Here is a 21,677-nt window from a genome sequence, read left to right on the forward strand (position 1 = left end):
TATAGTTGCATTCTTTCAAAATAACATTAATCAAGGCTACTTCAGGGACATCTGGAAACTCAAATATTATCAGTGAAATCAAACTGCAGCTACAAGTTTGGGGTTATATGGCTTGCTCATTCACCCTGCTTTAGTTTTTGTATAACCTTAACGATGTCTGTTGTCTATTCCAATCAGCTCAGTGCTGCTCCACAATCCATTTTTCAAACTTTATGACAGTTTTAATTGCTCCCACCTGCTGCCTGATAGACCAGCTCAACAGCCATTTTTACTAACATGTGTGGATGTAGACAAAGAAGTCTATTAGGTGCAACTTGCGTTTGCTGCAGTGAGGTCACTTAGGCATTAAATTAGTTCCAGCCTGTCTTCCCTCAAACCCCAGCAGGTACACATATACCCACACACACATCCACAAACCAAGAAAATGTTCAATTCTTTCTCAGATTTTTATGCTATATTCCTGTCTTTTCTTTCCTTCACTAGTTTGGTGTCACCTTCAGTCCCTTGGTAAAAACAGGTTTTATAGCTCATAGAATGAGCATTTCAAAGTGCTCATGACATCATAAATTGTTTAAATTGTTGGTCTACTCATTCAACAGAGTGCTTGTTCTGCTCACTCTTTAGTTGCAAGCTTGCTCCGTTCCTGTTGGCATATTCAACCTCGCTTGGTCTCTCAACAACAGCTCCAGTAGATGACACCACACATCCCTCAAACACTCTTCACCCTCTTGCCCTCTAGAAGGAATCCACCACTACTAGAATCTGAATCTGTTTCCTTCCACAGGTCATCAGACTCCTAAACTCCCAGGAACTGACACAGACATACACATACACTCCACACAAACACACCTCTGCACTTCACACACTTTGACAACCACACTCAAATGTCTAGTTGTATAGCACTGTCTTGTCTGTCCTCTTTGTGTTTAACTGTGTATGTACTTGGGCATAACTGTGCATATTTTTTTAATATAATTTTATTCTATATTTCTATTCTTTATTTTATATTTTTAAACTTGTGTGCAGTTTATTATGTAGCACAATGTAGCATCCTGGAGGAATGCTGTTTCATTGCTATACGTACTGCACATACATAGCTGTAATGACAAATAAAGCTTCTTCAATCCTTTAATCAAAACCCCCAACTCTACCCGCAGCTGCAGGTTCTGCCTATCTTTGCTTTTTTTTGTCAATATCCACCCCGTTGTGCTGAGCTTGTTGTTGCATTGTAAAGGAGTGATGAGGTGTCTAAATACCAAACATTCATATTCCAGATTCTCATAAAAATTCGCTCAATCCATCATTAACAATAGTGATATCACTATCATTGTCGCTATCATTACTCTGAAGCTCACTAAGAACCTGATTTAAAAGCTTCTTGATTTCACCTTGATTACATAAAATCCCGCTGGCAGTGACACTGGGCATTTCAGTGGTACTGACTGGGAAAATCATCAAGTTATGAAGTAGATATTAAGAGTGTGTAGTGAATATATATAATGTTTCACAATAATGACATGTACGATTCCAGTGAGAAACATGTCTTCACTATTGTTAGTACAGGAGGAGTAGAGGGAGAGATATCACGTGGTATAACGACTATCATCTCACCAATCATCAAAACCAATGAGCTTGTGGTAGACTACCGCTGTGTGTCTATTAGTGTGTAAGTTCATTGAGAGAAACAAATAAAGAATCACATTCCTTGTTTGTGTTTATATGCTGGGTCAATAAAGCTGAATCTGAAAGAACAGAGCCTGAAACCTGACCTGAGCCTGCAATGGGGATGCTTCACACACATCCTCAATATAGCATTTCTTTTCTGTATCGAGTCACAAAAAGTGAGTAATATAAGGGGTAGTTAAATTACTTTAAGTTAGTTGAGTTACTGTGTATTGCATTTGCCTTGTATTGTGAAATATTGACCAGGGTGTACCACAGTGTCAATAAAAAACACTACCAAAATTGCTTTATCCTCCCTGTAAAAATATTCTGAAATATTTATTTTAACAAAGATGGATGTCTCTAAAGTGTTACTCTGAGCCACATTCATAAACAACTTTAAATTTATTGAGTGATGAAATTCAACATTTTTATTTAGCAAGAACCCTAATAATTATCTTTTCATTAGATCCTGAATTGCAAAACACTTTGTTTCATCACTGATCATCCTTCCATAGCCATGTATAGACCTCCATAATATTGATTCCCTCCCCACTTTCAAAACACGTCTCAAAACTCATCTCTTTTAAATGGCAAATCAGTCTGATGATTTACTTGTTTACTTTCCACCCACTTCAATTTCTCTGTTTAACAATTTTACACATTGAAATAGTCCTAATATAACATAGTGAAATTTGCAGATGACAGAAGCGGTAGGCTTGATAAGTTGTCATACCACAGAGAAGTGGGAGAACAGGAGGCATGTGCAAAGCCAACAAAATTTGCATCAACACCAGCAAAACAAAGGGGATGATTTTGGACTTTCGCAGGAAATGCACCCCTCCCCTTCCCCATCAGCATCAAGGAAGACATGGTGTCATGTGCTTCAAGTACCTAGGGGTTCATATTGCAAACAACCTCACTTGGAGCTACAACACCACCAGCATCATTAAGATGGCAAACCAACATTCCTACTTCCTGCAAGGCTGAAACAGGCAGGACTGGGCCCCTTAGTCCTGACCTCCTTCTACCAATGTGCTGTGGAGAGTATCCTCACCTCCCGCAGCACATGGCATAGCAGCTGCATGGTTGCAGACAAAAAGACACTGCAGCATGTGGTTAAATCAGCCCAGACAATCATCGGCTGCAGGCTCCCCACCATCAATAACATTTACACCAGCAAGTGCTTTAAGAAAGCCTCTGGCATCATGAGAGATGTCACACACCCAGCCTCTTTGTCCCCCTCCCATCAGGCAGAAGGCTACACAGCATCCGGGCTAAAACCACCAGACTACGTAACAGCTTTTTTCTAAATGCTATGAGACTGATAAACTGTACATCACCAAGCTTCACTGTACTATGAACACTCAACATGTACCTTTCTTACCTTACTTTTGTTTTATTATCTCTTTTTAATTTATTGTATTGCTATTGTTGTTTTATTTTACTAGTATTATCTTTGATGCTAAACCAAGCCAGAGTACCATATTTTGTCTCTGTGTGTTTACACATGGAAAAGACAATAAAACCATAAATGACAATAAATCTTGAAAACTTCATCAATAAGAAAATGTGAGGTGCAAAACAAACAACCCAAAAGTGTACAAATATGATTTCTGTGAGTATCAATTCTTGCGACTGAAGGATAATTGACTAATTTTTGAAATTGAAAAAACTACTTGAACTGATACATTTTGAAATTAATTTAACAGACTCAGATGAACATATATTACCCTCCTAACAGATCCATGGTAGAAGTCACAACTTCAGCGTACAGCAGGGTGTGCCCCAGTAGGCTGGTCTTCAGGTTCTTGCTGTAGGTCTCTATATTGAAGTGCATCCAGCTCTGGGACTCTGAAGAATCAGTGACCAGTGCCAGAGAACCCTCAGGCAGCAAAGGACTATCCTGGAGCTCAGACCAGGACACCATCCTGAGGGAGGCTTTAGGAAATGTGAGAAAGCCATTTTGATCTGCATGTGTCTGCAACCAATTCAGGAAGCTTGCCTTGGCCTCCTGTGTGGAGACAGAGGAGCACAGAAGGACAATAACACCATCAGTTGGTTCTTTTATAAAATATATACATATACCCAGAGGAACAATGCCTACAAACAAATCCACATGTGTATTCTCTGTCTAACATGTTACTGGATATAACACATTTCATAATAGTGTCTAGAGCATGTATAGTGACCACGAGAACGTGACAGTCACTATCTAGAACCAGTGTTTGTTTGTTTGTTATGAGGTACTGTAAAACTACAGCAGTGGTACATGGTAGACTCTGTGGAAGAGAATCCACTCGCTCTCTATATGTAAAAGAGCTCATTCTATGGTAACAGGAGAACACCGATTCTTTGTATCAAGTGATTATACACTACTGAAAATAATTAGATCTTATATTCCATTTCTGCCAATAAATTCCTTTAAATCCTTCAAACTGGACATCCACTTGGGCCTGATCCACTCAAGACCAAAACATCGTCATGTCTTTATGACTAAATAAAGCTACTGGAGCAATCCAAGCATGTTATACTCAAAGAAGTCATTCTGCACACATCCTGAAGTATACAGCTAGTAGCTGTCCTCCTCAAAATTCACAACAATCTGGAAGCAATTCTGCAGCCCCCAATTTCCATCAGTCTGCTGCTTGTTGAGACAAAGTGGCGGGGGCAGCAGGGTCAAAGGTCACAACTTAGGCCAAATATGGAACAATGAAGACAAAAGCAACTGCAATACTACTGGTACATCTACTAATATTATTCTAAAACTATTTTTTCAATTAAAGTCCCAGGAACTGCGTCCAACAAAGGACCCCTAACTTTACTGATACATTCCAGTAGAGAACTTGAGAGTAAATTTGAGAATGTGAACAGAGCTGTTTGGAAAATGAGTCAGGGCTCTGTTTATAGCATCTCAACCTGCAGCTCCAACTCCCTCTAGTGGTTGTTCTTCAGTACATACATAATCAAAATGCACTCTACCTACTCCGACGACCATGCTACTCCTGATAAAACAGTCTGAGTCTTAAGAAACAGCGCAAAATTAATTCTGCTATTGTTGACGTCAATAACGTCAAAGGTTCTAAAAAAACAAGAACAATTCCTTGTGGACTGTAACACAAGTTAACAAAAAAGGTGTGTGTACACACCAGCAATCCACCTAATAAATATTCTATTATATTCTTTAGTCAAGTAGAACGTGATAGTGTATCTCACTGTTGGGACGATCATGCACTGACACAATTTCAAAAATATGTTTTGCTTATTACTAACTGATTTGGACCTTTACTATACAGAATTATGTATAGTGAATTTCCCCAGTGCTTTACTAATAAAGGCCTATCTTATCAAATAGTAAATGTATGTAAAGTCTATGTATATAACATGCTAAAGAGAGGTCCCTCTATGCTCATTTTAAATCTCAGTTTAATTGAACATACACTAGTATTACACAAGTATTTTCAGTGAAGTTTAAGACATCTTGTGTCCAGCATTATAACTTTGAACCAAAAACATTACATATTTGTAGGTTTTGGATATTTTTTTTTTTTTTTTTTGAGTTTTTTGAGTGGACTAGCTTTTTAACTTTTATTGTGGAAAAACAATATAGGATACAAATTGTTCTTCCAAGGAAATTATTTATTACATCTTAAAACATGTCTAGAAGGGCTCTATAAATCTTGCATAAGCCCAGAAGGGTGTTGTTGTATGAGCATCTCCATTTAATTAAAAATCTTGAATGCATCAGCTTTCACAGAGAAGAATGATTTTAACCAGTTACACAAGAGGGTTTTATATTTTACACATAGGGATAAGACCATTGAACAAGTCCTAAATTATTCTTTCTCCTTTGTATTACTTTGACTATCTTCAACTGTCATCCTCAAGATAAAATGAACAATATTTTCCAAAACTGAACCTACATTGTGCTGAGCTGTAGTCTGTCACTTTCACGGCACCTTTTAGTATTGACCCTCTTGCCGTAAGCCTGCTAAATATATACTTATATATACATACATTTAGAAATTTCTTTGCACATGCAGAATATCCATCATTTTAATAAAAACAATCTGGTGGTCACTTCATATGTGTGTATGAGTAAATGGATGGATGAATGAATGATGGATAATGACGACAATGGGTTTATATTTATTCTATATATATTTATTATATTTATTCTTATTCTTTCAAGAATTTCCCTCCAGGGATAAATAAAGGAATTCTGATTCTGATTCTCAGGGGAGCAGAGTGTTAGCATATTTATCTATAGTAGTAGACACCTAAAAATGCCACTCCCAGGCCAAAGCCTCTCTGGCTGCCAACTGGCTGGAATCCAGTTTCCAGCTATTATCCAGTCACTCAAAGTCACTCTTTCAAGGCTATATGATGTTAACATCAAGTATAATATTAACATGGAATCAAATCACAATCTTTTGGATGTCTTGTCCAAGTGTCTTAAAACCTTGACTACCTAATTAGATGTTGGATGCATTTATACTGATGGTATTTACATTCATATCCAAGCCCTCCATGAATATTTTCATGTCAATCGAACAGGCTTTCATTCTATTAAAGCGCAAATTGTCTGCAATTCTGACATGACCACTGTCGACCTCACTGCGAGATGGTTTTGGTCAACCCATGATGATTGTATTCTCAGAGAGTGTAATTTGGGCTGGAACTGACTGGTCTACTCCTCAGAGATAGTGGACAAACAATGGATAATGACATCTGTCATCTCAGGAAAAATGCAACAATATGAAACACGGCTGTGTGCTGCATTGGAGCATTCAAAAGTAACTTGTTTATCAGCATAAACACCACCAACAAAGTTGTAAGCAATAGCAAGAATGGTATATGCCATGTGTACAAACCATGTACTGATGTAGTACATTATTTTTTGCTGTCATACATAGGCTTTGGCAAATTAATAAGTCACTAACCAATTTTTCTGCTCGCTGTACCGCACATCTGTGCTAAACAAAGGGAATTGCCATTTTTTTTCACCTTTTGCACATTTTTATATGTTAGTCTCATTCCAAAATGGATTAAATTCATTCTTTCCTCTCAAAATTCTACACAAAATACCCCATAATGACAAAGTGAAACAAGTCTGCTTGAATTTTTTGCAAATTTATTAAAAATAAAAAAACAAAAATATAACACGAACGTAAGTATTCACACCCTGTGATCAACACTTTGTTGAAGCCCCTTTGGCAGCAATATATAATATATAGCCTCAAATATTTTTGAGTATGATCCTAAAACCCTGGCACACTTATTTTTGGGCCGTTTCTCCCATTCTTTAATGCAGAACCTCTCAAGCTCCATCAGGTTGGATGGGGAGCGTCAGTGCAAAGCCATTTTCAGATCTCTCCAGAGATGCTAAATAGCGTTCAAGTCTGGCCTCTGGCTGGGCCACTCAAGGACATTCACAGAGTGTCTCGAAGCCACTCCTTTGTGATGTTGGATGTATGCTTAGGGTCGCTGTCCTGTTGGAAGATAAACTTTTGCCCCAGTCTGAGGTTCAGTGCACTCTGGAGCAGGTTGTCAGCAAGGATGTCTCTGTACACTGCTGTAGTCATCTTTCCCTCAACCCTTACTAGTCTCCCAGTTCCTGCTGCCAGAAAATATCCCCATAGCATGATGCTACCACCACCATGCTTCACAGTAGGAATTGTATTGGCCAGGTGATGAGCAGTGCCTGGTGTCCTCCAGACAGAACGCTTGTCATTCATGCCAAAGACTTCAATCTTTGTTTCATCAGACCAGTGAATTTTGTTTCTCGTGGTCTAAGAGTCTTTCGGCAAACTCCAGGCTTTCATATGCATTTTATTGAGGAGTGGCTTCTGTCTGGTCACTCTACCATACAGGCCTGATTGGTGGAGTGCTGCAGTATTACAACTCAAGTTGTAGAAACCTCTGAAGGATGATAAATGGAAACTGGATGCACTTGAGCTCAATTCTGAGTGTCACGGCAGGGTGTGACTACTTATGCTTATATTTTTGTTTTTTAATTTTTTATTAAATTCGCAAAAAAGTCAAGCAGACTTGTTTCACTTTGTCATTATGAGGTATTTTGTGTAGAATTTTGAGGGAGAAATTTAATTCATTTTGAAATGAGACTGTAACATAACAAAATGTGGAAAAAGCAAAGTGATGTGAATACTTTCCGGATGCACTGTAGATCACGAATAGGGCACAGAAATTATGTATTATGTTGTAAAAAAAACAATTTGAAAAAAGAAAGAAAAAAAATACATGCCAAAAGATGCAAATTAAAAAAGGGTAAAATATATGTGATCTAACATTGCTGTTAAAAGTGGTTTGATTTAATTATAAGATTTATTCAATCTTTTAATCACCTCATCTTTGTGAGCACATAAGATTTATATTAAGCATTTTTATAGTGTATTAGGAATAAATAAATAAATCAACTATAAATAAATTAGGACATGTAAATTTTCAGTTCAATTTTCAAGTCAAGAAGTATAAAAATACTCAAAACACATTTCAAACACATTTCACTTGTTAATTTAGTCACATCAAAAAAAAAAGGGTGAACGCTGCCATGTTTTGGCACAGAAACGCAAAGATCAACTCCATAATACTCACACAGCTAGGGGTTGGGTTCTTTAGAAACCAATGACCATCCCCAGTTCTAGAGACAAAGACCCAGCACATACATTTAATGTACCCTATGTATATGGTGTATATACTGTAATCTCTTAACCTAATGCATACTATATATATCAGAATCAGAATTGTCTTTATTGCCATAGGAATTTGTCTTGGTGATTGGTGCATACATAGAACGTAAGAAAGAGTAACATATAACAGTAGAATAAAAAAAGAATAAAATACAATAGAATAAGGTAAAACAAAATTAAATAAGATAAGTAAAATAAATATGGTTCTGGAGGTAGTACAAAAGTAAGGTAGTGCAGGGTGGAAGTATAGCGCAAGTAGGTGAGGTAAACAGTGCAAATGGTCAGAAGGTGGATAACGACATGAGCAAAAATCAGTGCCTGTACTGAAGTAACTAAAGTGCAGTGCAGCATGTTAGTCAGTTGGTGTTCAACAGTCCAACAGCAGAGGGAAAGAAGCTGTTCTTGCGGCGCGAGGTTTTTTTCGTCCGAATGGACGGTAACCTCCTGCTTGAAGGGAGTTTCTCAAAGAGTCTGTGTCCAAGGTGAGAAGAGTCAGCTGTGATCCGACCTGCACGCCTCAGAGTCCTGAAGATGTACAGGCCTCGGAGAGATGGAAGGCTGCAGCCGATCACCTTCTCAGCAGAGCGCACAGCACGCTGCAGTCTGTGCTTGTTCCTGGCAGTGGCCCCAGCGTACCACACGGTGATGGAAGAGGTGAGGATGGACTCAATGATGGCCGTGTAGAACTGAACCATCGTCTTAAAGTAAAGTGACATATTTTGTCATTGGAGGGAACTCACTCCAACGAAATTTGTTCTCTGCATTTAACCCACCCAAGTGACGTGCACACACACACAGCAAACCCGGGGCAGTGGGCGACCGCGTGCAGCGCCCGGGGAGCAGTGGGGGTTAGGTACCTTGCTCAAGGGTACCTCAGCCATGGACACCGGGACGGGGAATCGAACCAGCGATCCACCGGTTACGGGTCCGACACCCTAACCGCTGATCCACGACTGCCTGGCACCTTGAGTTTCCTGATGGTCAGCTCCCACTTGAGGTCCCGAGTGGTGGTACCCAGGAAGCGGAAGGAGTCCACCATGGAGATGGGGGTGTCTGTCAGGGTGAGGGGGAGCAATGGAGCTGGCACTTTCCGAAAGTCAATGATCATCTCCACTGTCTTCTGGGCGTTCAGCTCCAGGTTGTTGTTGCCGCACCAGGACACCAGGCGGTCCACCTCCCTCCTGTAGGCAGACTTATTCCCGTCCGAGATGCGTCCGATGAGGGTGGTGTCGTCTGCAAACTTAATCAGCTTGACAGATTGGTGGCCGGAGGTGCAGCAGTTGGTGTAGAAGGAGAAGAACAGAGGGGAAAGTACACAGCCCTGGGGGGTACCAGTGCTGATGGTGCGGGTGTCCGAGACATTCTTCCCCAGCCTCACATGCTGTTTTCTGTCTGTCAGGAAGTCAGTGATCCACCGGCAGATGGGGTCAGGCACGTTCAGCAGGGACAGCTTGTCCTGGAGGAGAGCTGGGCGGATCGTGTTGAAGGCAGAGCTGAAGAGGGGGGGTTGTGATGGACTTAAGGCGGGACAGAACCAGGCGCTCAAATGACTTCATGACTACAGATGTCAGTGCCACAGGACTGTAATCATTAAGTCCAGTGATCCTCGGCTTCTTGGGGACTGGAACTATGGTGGAGGCTTTGAAGCAGACTGGCACATGGCATGACTCCAGAGAGGTGTTGAAAATGTCTGTGAACACTGGAGTCAGCTCGTCCGCACAGTGTCTCAGGGTGGAGGGGGACACACCGTCTGGTCCAGGAGCCTTGTGAGGGTTCAGTTTCCTGAACAGCTTGTTAACATCCTCCTCCCAGATAAAGAGGGCTGTGGTGGAGGAGGGGGGGTCCGAGGTGGATACTGGTGGAATGACTTCAGGGGTGTGGGGGGTGTGAATGGCCGTGTTGATGGGGTGAGTGGGGGTGTCAGGGCTGGCAGATAGTCCATCAAGCGACAGTAGAACTTATTCAGACTGTTGGCTAGTCGCAGCTCGTCAGTAGAGTGCGGGGCTTTGGGCTTACAGTTGGTGATTTGCCGAAGCCCTTTCCACACAGAGGCCTAGTCGTTAGCTGAGAATTGCTGTTGAAGTTTCTCAGAGTACAGTGATTTAGCACTTCTCACCTCCTTGCTAAACCTGTACTTGGCCTCTTTGTAGCTGTCTCTGTCCCCACTTCTGAATGCAGCCTCCTTCTCTAGCCTCAGCTGTCTGAGTTCAGCTGTGAACCAGGGTTTGTCATTGTTATAACTTACCCTGGTGCGTGTTGGCACAATACTGTCCTCACAGTACTGGATATATGAGGTTACAGTATCTGTATACTCATCAAGACTCTCCGCAGCAGCCCTAAACATGTCCCAGTCCATTGAATCCAAACATAAACGAAGCTCCTCCACAGCCTTTTAGATGTGCTCACCACAGGTTTGGCGAGCTTCAGCCTCTGTCTGTATGTGGGAATCAGGTGGACCATGACGTGGTCAGATAGACCAAGAGCGGCGCGGGGCACTGCACGATATGCTCCGCTTATTGCGGTGTAACAGTGATCCAGTGTGTTCTCCTCTCTGGGCGGGCATTTGATCAGCTGATTGTATTTGGGTAACTCTTGGCTCAGTTTTCCTTTATTAAAGTCGACAAGGACAATAACTAAGGAGTCTGGATATGTTTGCTCCACACACAGTACCTGATCCGCGAGTACGCGCTGAGCCTCGTGCAAGTCTGCACTCGGCAGGATGTAAACAGCGGCCAGAATGAATGAAGCAAACTCACGCGGAGAGTAAAAAGGCTTACGTCTGTGGAGGCGCACGAGTGCACCAGCTCGATTTCCTCTGCATCGGCGCCTCACTTTTTTGACCAAAATGCAGAGTAAATCCGCAGCAGATGCTAAAAAAACTGGAGATAAGTCAACGGGTGTGGAATATATGATGTTCATGAGCTCTGCTCTGGTGTAAGAGCCTGCGGACACACAATATTTACACAAAAACAGACAAAACAGAGCGCACCAAAATGCCAGGGCGTCTGTCCTCGGCGCCATCTTGATAGACATGTATAAACTGTGACCCCCTAACCTTATATGTACTTGATGTCATAGGAAATAATGGGTCATGGTATGTGGAAAAAAAACTGGTTTGGACATTCCAGCAGACAAGACTGTGACAAGGACCTTGCTTATTTCACTGTGACTTGAGGCTTAACCTTAATCCTGTGGCCACACAAAGTACTGACAAATAAGTACTCTGGGTCTTACTTCAGATGTAGCCAGCAGGTGGACTGGGCTTGGAGTTAGGGTATGGCTTGGCACGCAGCTGAGGCCCAGAGAGGTGAGGATTTCTGTCAAGACTTCATAACGCAATGTGTTGCTGATCTTCAGTTCATCATAACCTTTGGACATCAAATTCTGAGGGTCAGGAGAAATTTCCAGGTGGACCTGCAAAGGAGGAACATAAAGGATTTTTAACCAGCTATGAAAGGAAGACTTACTGGTAATTTTTTCCATTGCAATAATTAAAGCTAGGATAGTTAATGTACTTCAGAGACATTTTATAAAATTATTTTATCTTATAAAATCTCTCACTGCAGTTAATAAAACACATCACTTCCTGATCTCAACTGGTAACAATCTATCTTCAAATACAGGAGCCTCACAAACAGTTGCAGGAGCAGATAATCATCTCGCCTACATTTTTCTGCATTGACCTTCATCATCCAAACTCAATGACTGTGTGGCCTGCAGATGCTATGCTTCAGGACTGTTTTGATTGTACTGATGCAGATGTTTAGAGAAGCAGCCACAATACATGGGGAAGCGGATCCAGAGGAGTAAACTTCAGGAGTCACAAGCAACATCAAGAAATGTGTCAAGGACATTACTGTCACCAGAACAACTACTTACTGATTTTTGTTGGATTTTAAAACCATGATCCCACAAACACTGGTTAATAACCTGGCACTAATAGTACTAAGACCCACACTTTGCAATTGGATCTTAGACTTTCTGACAAAAAGATCCCAAACTGTCAGAATCCACAATATCTTCCCCTTCTCCATCACCCTGAATATTGGTTCCTCCCAAGGATGCATCATGAGCCCTCTCCTCTACACATTGCTGAACTACGAGTGCACTGCTCACTATGGTTTTGGTTTCAAAATCCCTTTATTAAAAAAGAGATGATTGTGAACTTTTGCAGGAAACGCAACGCTCCCCCTCCCCTCTACATGAACAGAGATGCAGTGGAGGTTGTCACCTGCTTCAAATACAGAGGGGTGCATATCGCAAAAGATCTCACTTGTAGCTACAGCACTCTCAACATCATCAAGAAGGCACACCAACGTCTCTACTTCCTGCTAAGACTGAAGCAGGCTGAACTGAGCCGCTCAGTCTTCACCTCATTGTACAGATGAACAGTGAGGAGCATTCTCATCATGAGCATCATGATAATAGTTTGAGGATTTCCAGTCCAGTCCTGTTTTAGAGCTCATCATAGCATAGAGAGGGATTGACATTGACATTCCATTTGCATCCGATGAGGATCTTGTTTCTGTACTGGTATTTTTACACTTTTAATTTGACACTTTTAATTAAAAATTTGACTTTTAAATTGACTTTCAATTTTAATTTGCGGTGGTTAGCACTTTCGTTTCACAGCAAGAGGGTTCCAGGTTTCAGTCAGCTCTTACACGCCTATTGTTAGCCAGCCAACCATTTAATTTGACAGTTCTGTTGATTCTTAGTACAATACCCAGGCTCAGCATGTCAGGGGACTCATGCATTACCCGTAGTTGCCATGACATTTATAACTTTGTTGATAGCATTGCAGGCTCATTGCACAGCACGCTCAACCTAACTGCACTTCTATCTAAAAAGAATATAACTCAAAGAAGCTCGACACTGAGGAAACACGCGAGTTAAAGCAAAGATCACGTAACATGGAGAAGAAATGGCGTTCAACAAAAAAGGATGAATTCTATCAGGCCTGGCAAGATAGTCTAAAAACATACAGGGCAGCACTCCGTACAGCCAGAGCCAGTTATTACTCATCACTCATAGAAGAAAATAAGAACAGCCCCAGGTTTTTATGCAGCACTGTAGCCAGGCTGACCCAGAGTCATAACTCTATTGAGCAATCCATTCCTCCACATCTCAGTAGCAGTGATTTCATGAACTTCTTTAATGAAAAAATGAAAACCATTAGAGATAACATTCAAGACCTCCTAGCATCACCTACCACAAATTTGTCTGTCAATGCAGCCGCATTAGAGATAACCACTAAGTCAGATATGTACCTGGACTCACTTCTTCCTATCAACCATCAATAATTGGCTTCTATCATTTCCTCCTCTAAATGCACAACCAGCCTCTTAGATCCTATTCCTACTGGACTACGTAAGGAAGTATTAATTTGTCCCACAGACTTTTAAAGTTGCTGTAATCAAACCCCTGCTATAAAGGCCCATTCTTGACCCAGAGGTTTAAACAAACTATAGGCCTATCTCCAACCTGGTCTTCACTTCAAAAATTTTGGAGAAAGTTGTCGCCAGTCAGCTGTGCAAATATCTCCATAATAACAGCCTATTTGAAGTCTTTCAGTCAGGTTCTAGGGAACATCACAGCACAGAGACCGCACTGGTAAAAGTCACCAACAACCTGTTAATGGCCTCTGACCAGGGCTGTGTTTCAGTACTTGTCCTTCTGGACCTCAGTGCTGCATTTGATACTGTTGAACACCAGATTCTTTTACAGAGACTAGAAAATCAAACTGGTTTAAGTCCTATCTATCAGACAGACATCACTTTGTACATGTAAATCACAACTCGTCCATGCACACTGAGGTTAGCCATGGTGTTCCACAAGGTTCTGTGCTTGGCCCGATCCTAGTCACAATCTATATGCTCCCACTAGGCAATGTGATCAGAAAGCACTCTATAAATTTTTACTGTTATGCTGAGGACACCCAACTGTATTTATCAACGAAGCCAGATAAAAGCAATCAGCTAAGACAACTGCAATCCTGTGTTGTTGATATTAAGTCCTGGATGACCAACAACTTTCTTCTGTTGAACTCAAACAAAACTGAGGTTCTACTAGTTGGTCCAAAACACCTTAGACAATCTTTAGCTAATGATATTTGTTTGTTTATACAATGTACAGTTTATACAATGTACATATTGGCTACTTTTACACATTGTACATACCTGTATTTTAAAATTTTCTTAAAAAATTTTTTGAATACAGTTTTTGTAAATACTACTGTACTTGAGATTTTAGTTTTGGTTTATCCTATTTATATACTCTGCACTTTTCTCCTTTCTTGGTCGGGAATACTGCATGTGCAATTGTCTGTAGAAACAAGAATTTCCCTCCAGGGATTAATAAAGGAATTCTGATTCTGATTCTGATTCTGATATAGCCTTTCATAAGGGACTAGATCAGGCATCTCAAACTGGTCCACAGGAGGGCCGGTGTGGCTGCAGGTTTTCTTTCCAACCAAGTAGCAGTACACCAGACTTGACTCATTTAATCAACTGATCTCCGTCTTCAGACAGTTGATTGGTCAAACGGTGTGCTCTTGGTTGGTTGGCACAAAAACCTGCAGCCACAGCGGCCCTCCTGTGGACCAGTTTGAGATGCCTGGACTAGACCCATGCTTTTGTTAGCTCTAGGCTGGATTACTGGAACTCTCTTTTGTCAGGATGCCCTAAAAAGTCCCTCAGGACTCTGCAGCTCATTCAGAACTCTGCAGCTTGTGTACTGACTAAAACTAAGAGGCGTGACCACATTTCACCTGTGCTGGCCTCTCTACATTGGCTTCCAGTAAAATTTAGAGTAGAATTTATCCTCCTCCTAACCTACAAAGCCGTGCATGGTCTGGTACCATCATATAACTGATCTCATTTCCCATATCAGCCCTCTAGGGTGCTGCATTCCTTAGATTCAGACTTACTGGTAATACCACAAATCTCCAAATGTGAACATGGAGCCAGGGCGCCTCAGTTCGGGCGGCAGACACCCTCTCTATGTTTAAGAGTAGACTTAAAACCCTCCTTTTTGACAAAGCCTATAGTTAGACCAACCCCTATTTATGCTGCCATAAGTTTAGATTGCTGGGGGACATCCTTAGACACCGAGCTTTCAGAGCAGGGGGATTCACTCATCATGTCTCATCACCGGTACAGCACTAACTCGCCCTCTCCTCCGGAGCTCTTGTGCTCCATCTTTTCTCAGCACTTTCGGAGCATGTTGCTGGATCCAGAATCTCTTACCCCACCCTCCTGTGGCCTGGTACCGCTGCTGGACCCTGAGCCCTCTATGGCCCTGCCAACTGCACTGATAGTGCTGCTGGATCCAGAACCCTCTCCATGGCCCTGCCCGGATCCTGCTGCTCCTGTTCTACACTGTTCTCTCTATCTTCCCTGTCTGTCTTCTCTCCCTTTCCTGTCTCTCTTCTCCCCCCTCTCCCTCCCAGGCAGTCACAGCAGAAGGCCGTCTGCACTGAGTCTGGTTTTGCTCGAGGTTTCTGCCTGTTAAAAGGAAGTCTTTCCTCGCCACCGTCGCCATGTGCTTACTCAGTGTGGGGTTTTGCCCTGGGACCTGTTTCTCTCATATTCTCGTCTTTTTTGTTGTTTTTTCTTGTTGTTGTTTACACACCTGTAAAGTGTCTTGAGATAATTGTGTTATAAATTGGCACTTGAATGAATTGAAAATTGAATTGACCTGAAATGAACTACTACACATCGCCAGAGTCTTCCACATGACTATGTGAATATACTGTGAAAGCTATTAGAATGGCAGAAAAAAGCATAGCCAAAGTTTCTCAACACTAACATGCCAGTTTTACAGCTGTCAATGCTTGTTCATTGTTTATATTCTTGTAATGATATGTGTCCTCGTATATGTGAATGAGATCTTAACAGATGGTTGGATCTTAACAAGGTTCCAAGTAGAGCCTCAATATGCAACAAGAAGAAATAGGAGTGACACAAAACATTTTTTGAGCATGCAACTTATTGAAAACAACAGCTAAACTGAAACAGGCTGTTTTACAGCTGATCAAAAGTTTAAGACCACTTGCCTTTAAAAGGCCAAATCTGTGCAAAAATGTGGATTTATTGTCATGTTCTGTCAGGTAGTCACACCATCATGACCTGCTGATGGCAAAGGCAAAAAAACTTTCCCTTTTTGAACGTGGTCGGGTTGTTGAACTGCATAAGCAGGGTCTCTTGCAGCACGTCATCGCTGCTGAGGTGGGACGCAGTAAGACAGTCATTTGGAATTTGATCAGTCATTTTGGAAAATGATCCTGAGGGTTATAGAACAAAAAAAGTCAAGTGGAAGACCCAAAAAATTTCACCAGCACTAAGCCGGAAGATCCAGTTGGCTGTCCGTCAAGACACTGGACAATCCTTGACCCGTTTGGACATTGCAAGAGAGCACCAAACACGGGACATCTCCCGGGTGGAAGAAAGTTTTATTCTCTGGTGAGAAAAATTTTACCTTGATGGTCCTGATGGTTTCCAACGTTATTGGCATGACAAGTCGATCCCACCTGAGATGTTTTCTACGCGCCACATTGGAGGGGACACCATAATGGTCTGGGGTGCTTTTTCCTTCAGTGGAACAATGGAGCTTCAGGTGGTGCATGGGACGTCAAACGGCCGCTGGCTATGTCCAGATGTTGCAGAGAGCGTCTGTATGGTAATGACTGGGATTTTCAACAGGACAACGCTACAGTACACAATGCCCGCAGGACAAGGGACTTCTTCCAGGAGAACAACATTACTCTTTTGGACCATTCTGCATGTTCCCCTGATCTAAACCCAATTGAGAACCTTTGGGGATGGATGTAAGAGACCTTTACAAAAATGGACAAGAGTTCCAGACAGTAGATGCCCTTCGTGCAGCTGTCTTCACCACTTGGAGAAATGTTCCCACTCACCTCCTCTAAACGCTTGCATCAGGCGTGCAGCAACAAATTTCTGAAGTGATCAATAATGTTTGGAACATGTTTTGTTTCACTCCAATTTCTTCTTGTTCCATATTGAAGCTCTACTTGGAACCTTGTTAAGACCCAACCATGCAAAATATGATTTTTTGCCATTTTTCAAGTGGTCTTAAACTTTTGATCGGGACTGTATTAGGTACTGGGATTTAATCTGCAATAACAGCAATGTGCTGCACTTCTCTTGTGGGAGTGAATTGGAAAGGAGGCCTGAAAGGAGGGTTGTGATTTATTTTGGTTGGATACTTCAATGTTTACTTCAAAAATCTTACTTACTCTTGCAGATTTGTCCAATGTTATTTCAAAAATAACTACTCATAACAGTGACTTCCACCCTGTGCATGTACTCCATTAGATTTTACCTATCCATTACAAGCTAGCTTTCTAAACTATTATGTCAAATAAACTGATTTATTTGGCTGTCATTTGTGCAAGCCTTTGCAGTACCCATCTCAAACAACAAACAACAGGAGAGAGGTTAACAAAGACTGCTTTTCTATTCTGCTGGATTTCTGACGATAGGTTTTGTAAAACAATTGACCACCTCTGAAGACCTGACATACAGATAACGCAAATGAATCTACACAATTTCCAAGATTGCGAAACCTTCAAACTTCCCACAAGTTGCGACTGCACCTTACTTCTTTCCTTAAGACTGTGTGTCTAGTTGCACTTTATCTTCATCTGAAAATCTATATCACCATCATTTCCTGCTCTGGTCTGAAGAACACTTGAGGTCATAACATAAATTTCCCTGAGTTCAGCGGTTATGCCGTATGCCCTGTATATGGCACATATACATATTAAATGGAAGCAAGTACTGGGTATCAAACCTTAATATCAAAACTAAATATCTTATAATACACCGATCATCCACAACATTAATACCACTGACAGGTAAAGTGAATAGCATTAATCATCTGTTTACAATGTGATGTTCTGCAGGGAAACCTCTAGTTCTGGCAACCATGCAGATATTCTTTGACACATGCCACCCACCTAAACATTGCAGATCAAATACCCCACCCCCATGGCAATGGCTCTTCCCCTGAGCAGCAGCGTCTCCTGAGCTGGAACATGAATCCCGTCACAAAAAACAGCTCCGTAATGACTCGAGAACCACAACAACAGCCTGCACCTTACTTCAGTAAATAGTGCTTAGAGAAAATTCTGTTTCATAAAAGAGAGTTAAATGGGTCTGATCTAAACTACCCAGGAAATGACTGCCTCCAGGCTTTCAGGCTTAAAGAAATAATATGTAATCTTTCTTAGAAACAGTCTAAAAACAACCAATACTTAACTTAACTACTGTTATATATTTTGCCAAGTTGCATTTACATTATCCAAAAAGTTCCCATTACCTTGTCCGTGAACATGTGCCATATCAGAAAGACTTTCATCTACAACGACAATGAAGGCAATAATTCCCATGCTCTCTACCTACTTCGTTACTTCTTTTGTTATCATTATTTAGACTGAAAGACTGCTACCGGCAGAAATTTACATATTACATATATCCATTTCTACAATCAAACTGAAGAAGCCTGAAACAGTGTTTTCTTGTGAGTCCCAAAGCACTACCCCCCCCCCCCCCCAACCTGTTTTGTGCAGCTGCTACATGTAATTGATTGAATTGGTGAATTTGAATGCTCCCTGCTACGTCTTCAGTTTTCTCTTTAAACGACTCTTCTTTATTGTGAAACAGTAATCACCTAATTGGCAAACTATAACCTTTAAACATGTCCTCTGAAGTACACCACCCCTGCATTTCACAGTACATATTGAGAAATACAATCTTTTCACCTTTTAAAAGCTTGGCAGCAAGGGTAATTACACAAAGACTGTCACGCTTGTAGCACTAGAGGCCCTGCCATACTCCAAACTTATTCACAATTTTGTGAATGGACGCTTGTTTATATGAAAAAAAGTCCTGCACTCCAGGTGTAAACTTTCTGAGAGATGTTAATTCAAATTATGTTTATTACTGAAATCTGTACTTTCTGGTTGTGTTGCTCTAGGGAACATTATAATAAAATGTGTTTCTAATATTCTTTACCCAACAGCCCTCATTATAATGCTTAGCTGTGGCACAAAGTGGCCACTTAAGGGTATGAGACAGATGCTTCTTTTAACCTTCATCCCTCACAACTACTATAATCATCAATTTTAATAGTCATGTCTTTACCTGACAGAGGACAGCTTCCCCACCATCTCCTTCGTGGGTCACCCTGACAATAACCATATCCCTCTGATGAGGGACATCCACTTTCAGCTCCCCCCAAAGCTCCACTTCCCCTCCTCCCTGAATATCTCTAACATAGACCTTCCCACTCGCCAACAAGCTTAGTTCCAGCTCAGTGCTGTCCTCCCTGGTGAAGATCAGCCTGCTGACTTGCCTGTGTAACCTCTCCCTGACTTCCAGACAGAGGCCTGCAGGGCACAGGGTGGAGGATAGGCCAAGTACCCTGCCACCCTGACTTAGGTAGGTGAGAAAGCGGGTCTGAAGCTGGGGGGTGAGAGTTTCCTCCTCTGCCAGTACCAGGAGCCTGGTGTTGTCCAGCCAAGGATCGCTCAGAGCCTGGTGCGGCAGGAGGGGATATATTATGTTGTTTTCCAAGTTTATACACTCTGACAAAAGCTGACAAATTGCCTGAAAACGCTCCTGGCAACCACCCGTGTACACCAAAACATTTGGCGGTTTGCTATTACAGTCAAATCGGCAGCTTTGAGCAAAATGCTCTCTGGCATTATGTTCAACTCCAATATCAACCCCAAGTAAATTATCATCAGGAAGGTCTGGAATGTTCTCAGCTGAGGCATATTTGACAGAGAGGATGGTGCTGTTCTCCAGCTCCAAACATTCGTGGCAGCTGGAAAGATGGAGGTGGTGTCCATGACCCTCCATGTGTTGATGATTCCCCAAAGAATGGTCCACTGAGTCACCAACAGGTTCCAGATCCTGCGTGCTTCGGAGTGGCTCAGACCCACGTCGCTCCTCTAATCTCCTGTAAAGGCTGCCTTTACGGCACTGTAAGTGCTGGTGTTCAGCTGACAGGTGAAAATTCAAACGCTTAGTGGGCCCCTCTTCAGTCGTGCCCCAAAGCCAAGGTGTCGGTGGACACTGCTTCTCCAACAGCTGACTGAGAGTGGATTCTTGGAGGAGGACAGCTATCGAAACACCACAAAAACAAAATGTACAAAATATCAGTGATATCTGATGACTTACATTATGTAATTCTGTTAAAAAATGTTTAAAGATTTTTTTTGCCTAAGAAGCACAAGAGAACACCTTAATAAGCTGATAAGCAAATGTTTTAGCAATAGGGCTGGGAAGAAGGAGAAGGAGGAGACCTTGCATCAGCTGCATCAAAAAGAGGCAAAAAACTAATTAAGTGAGAAGCTCCTAATTAGTCTCTAAACCCACACTGATAAAAACTAAGCAACTGCACCTGATAGAGGGCACAAAACAATATCTACAAGAACTTGCATGTGCACAGATAAAGTCAAGCAAACAAAAGGCTGAGGTGGAGTCAGTGGCTGATGTCTCTCCTCCTGCCCTCATCTGCAAATGCTAACCACCTGAACAGATTATTAATGAATTACTATTTACAATTTACAGGCTAGGTCTTCAGGTGCTAAAAGCTTCATTACGTTCACCAGACCAGTCTCTACACTTATCTGTTTTCTTTTTGGTGCTGTGCAGTTAGTGCGTACTGGGTTTCTGAAAATAGCTGCTTGCTGCAACTGAAAACGAGCCTGCTGAGAGCAGAGTTTGTGGGCCAAAAAACTAAGAACATTAACTATAAGAGGCAAACAAGCCTTAAGGGAAACAGCAGATTTGGTGATAATTCTGAGTTCTTCTGGTTCTTTCTGAGCTCCTGAGCGACCCCTTACCTCCATACTCACAAGTTCACTCAACTCTATAACAGCTCACAAGACTCTTCAACTCTTCATCTACACCTCCACTTTTTTATGTTTTGGGACACTCCTCTTGGGGTTTAGTGCTGGCAAGAGCTGACTGCAAAGGCTCCTTCTTCTTTCTTTTTTCACTATTTTCTCTAAGTTTTTGGCTTTACTTTGTATATAACTTTTAGAAAGTTCTGCAATTTCCCCTTTGTGGGACAAATAAAGGTTTTCTTATCTTAATTCTATGTCTACATAGGTGAGCACTTCAGAATGTAGATGAAAAAAAAAAAGATTTAAAAAAATGAACCGAACTGTGATTACTTAAAAAACAATGTTCAGCATTATGACGTGCATTGAAAGCAATAAATTAACATATAATAAAGGCGTTCAGTGGTAAAAACAGTTAAAAAAAATTA

At 41.6% G+C, this 21,677-nt stretch overlaps 1 protein-coding gene across 4 annotated transcripts in view; it reads right to left on the bottom strand.

Moving 5' to 3' along the window:
* Positions 1–21,677, bottom strand: part of hlcs (holocarboxylase synthetase (biotin-(proprionyl-CoA-carboxylase (ATP-hydrolysing)) ligase)) — a 58,633-nt gene that overhangs the window by 32,699 nt on the left and 4,257 nt on the right. For all 4 annotated transcript variants that reach the window (XM_046409994.1, XM_046409992.1, XM_046409995.1 and 1 more), the window contains 3 exons: positions 19,541–20,523; positions 11,607–11,786; positions 3,396–3,676 (listed from right to left, as the gene is read on the bottom strand). In XM_046409994.1, the coding sequence (XP_046265950.1) occupies positions 3,396–3,676; positions 11,607–11,786; positions 19,541–20,523 (1,444 nt within the window). The remainder of the gene's footprint in view (positions 1–3,395; positions 3,677–11,606; positions 11,787–19,540; positions 20,524–21,677) is intronic.

The sequence above is a fragment of the Scatophagus argus genome, chromosome 14 (assembly GCF_020382885.2).
Source record: "Scatophagus argus isolate fScaArg1 chromosome 14, fScaArg1.pri, whole genome shotgun sequence".
Lineage (NCBI taxonomy): Eukaryota > Metazoa > Chordata > Actinopteri > Scatophagidae > Scatophagus > Scatophagus argus.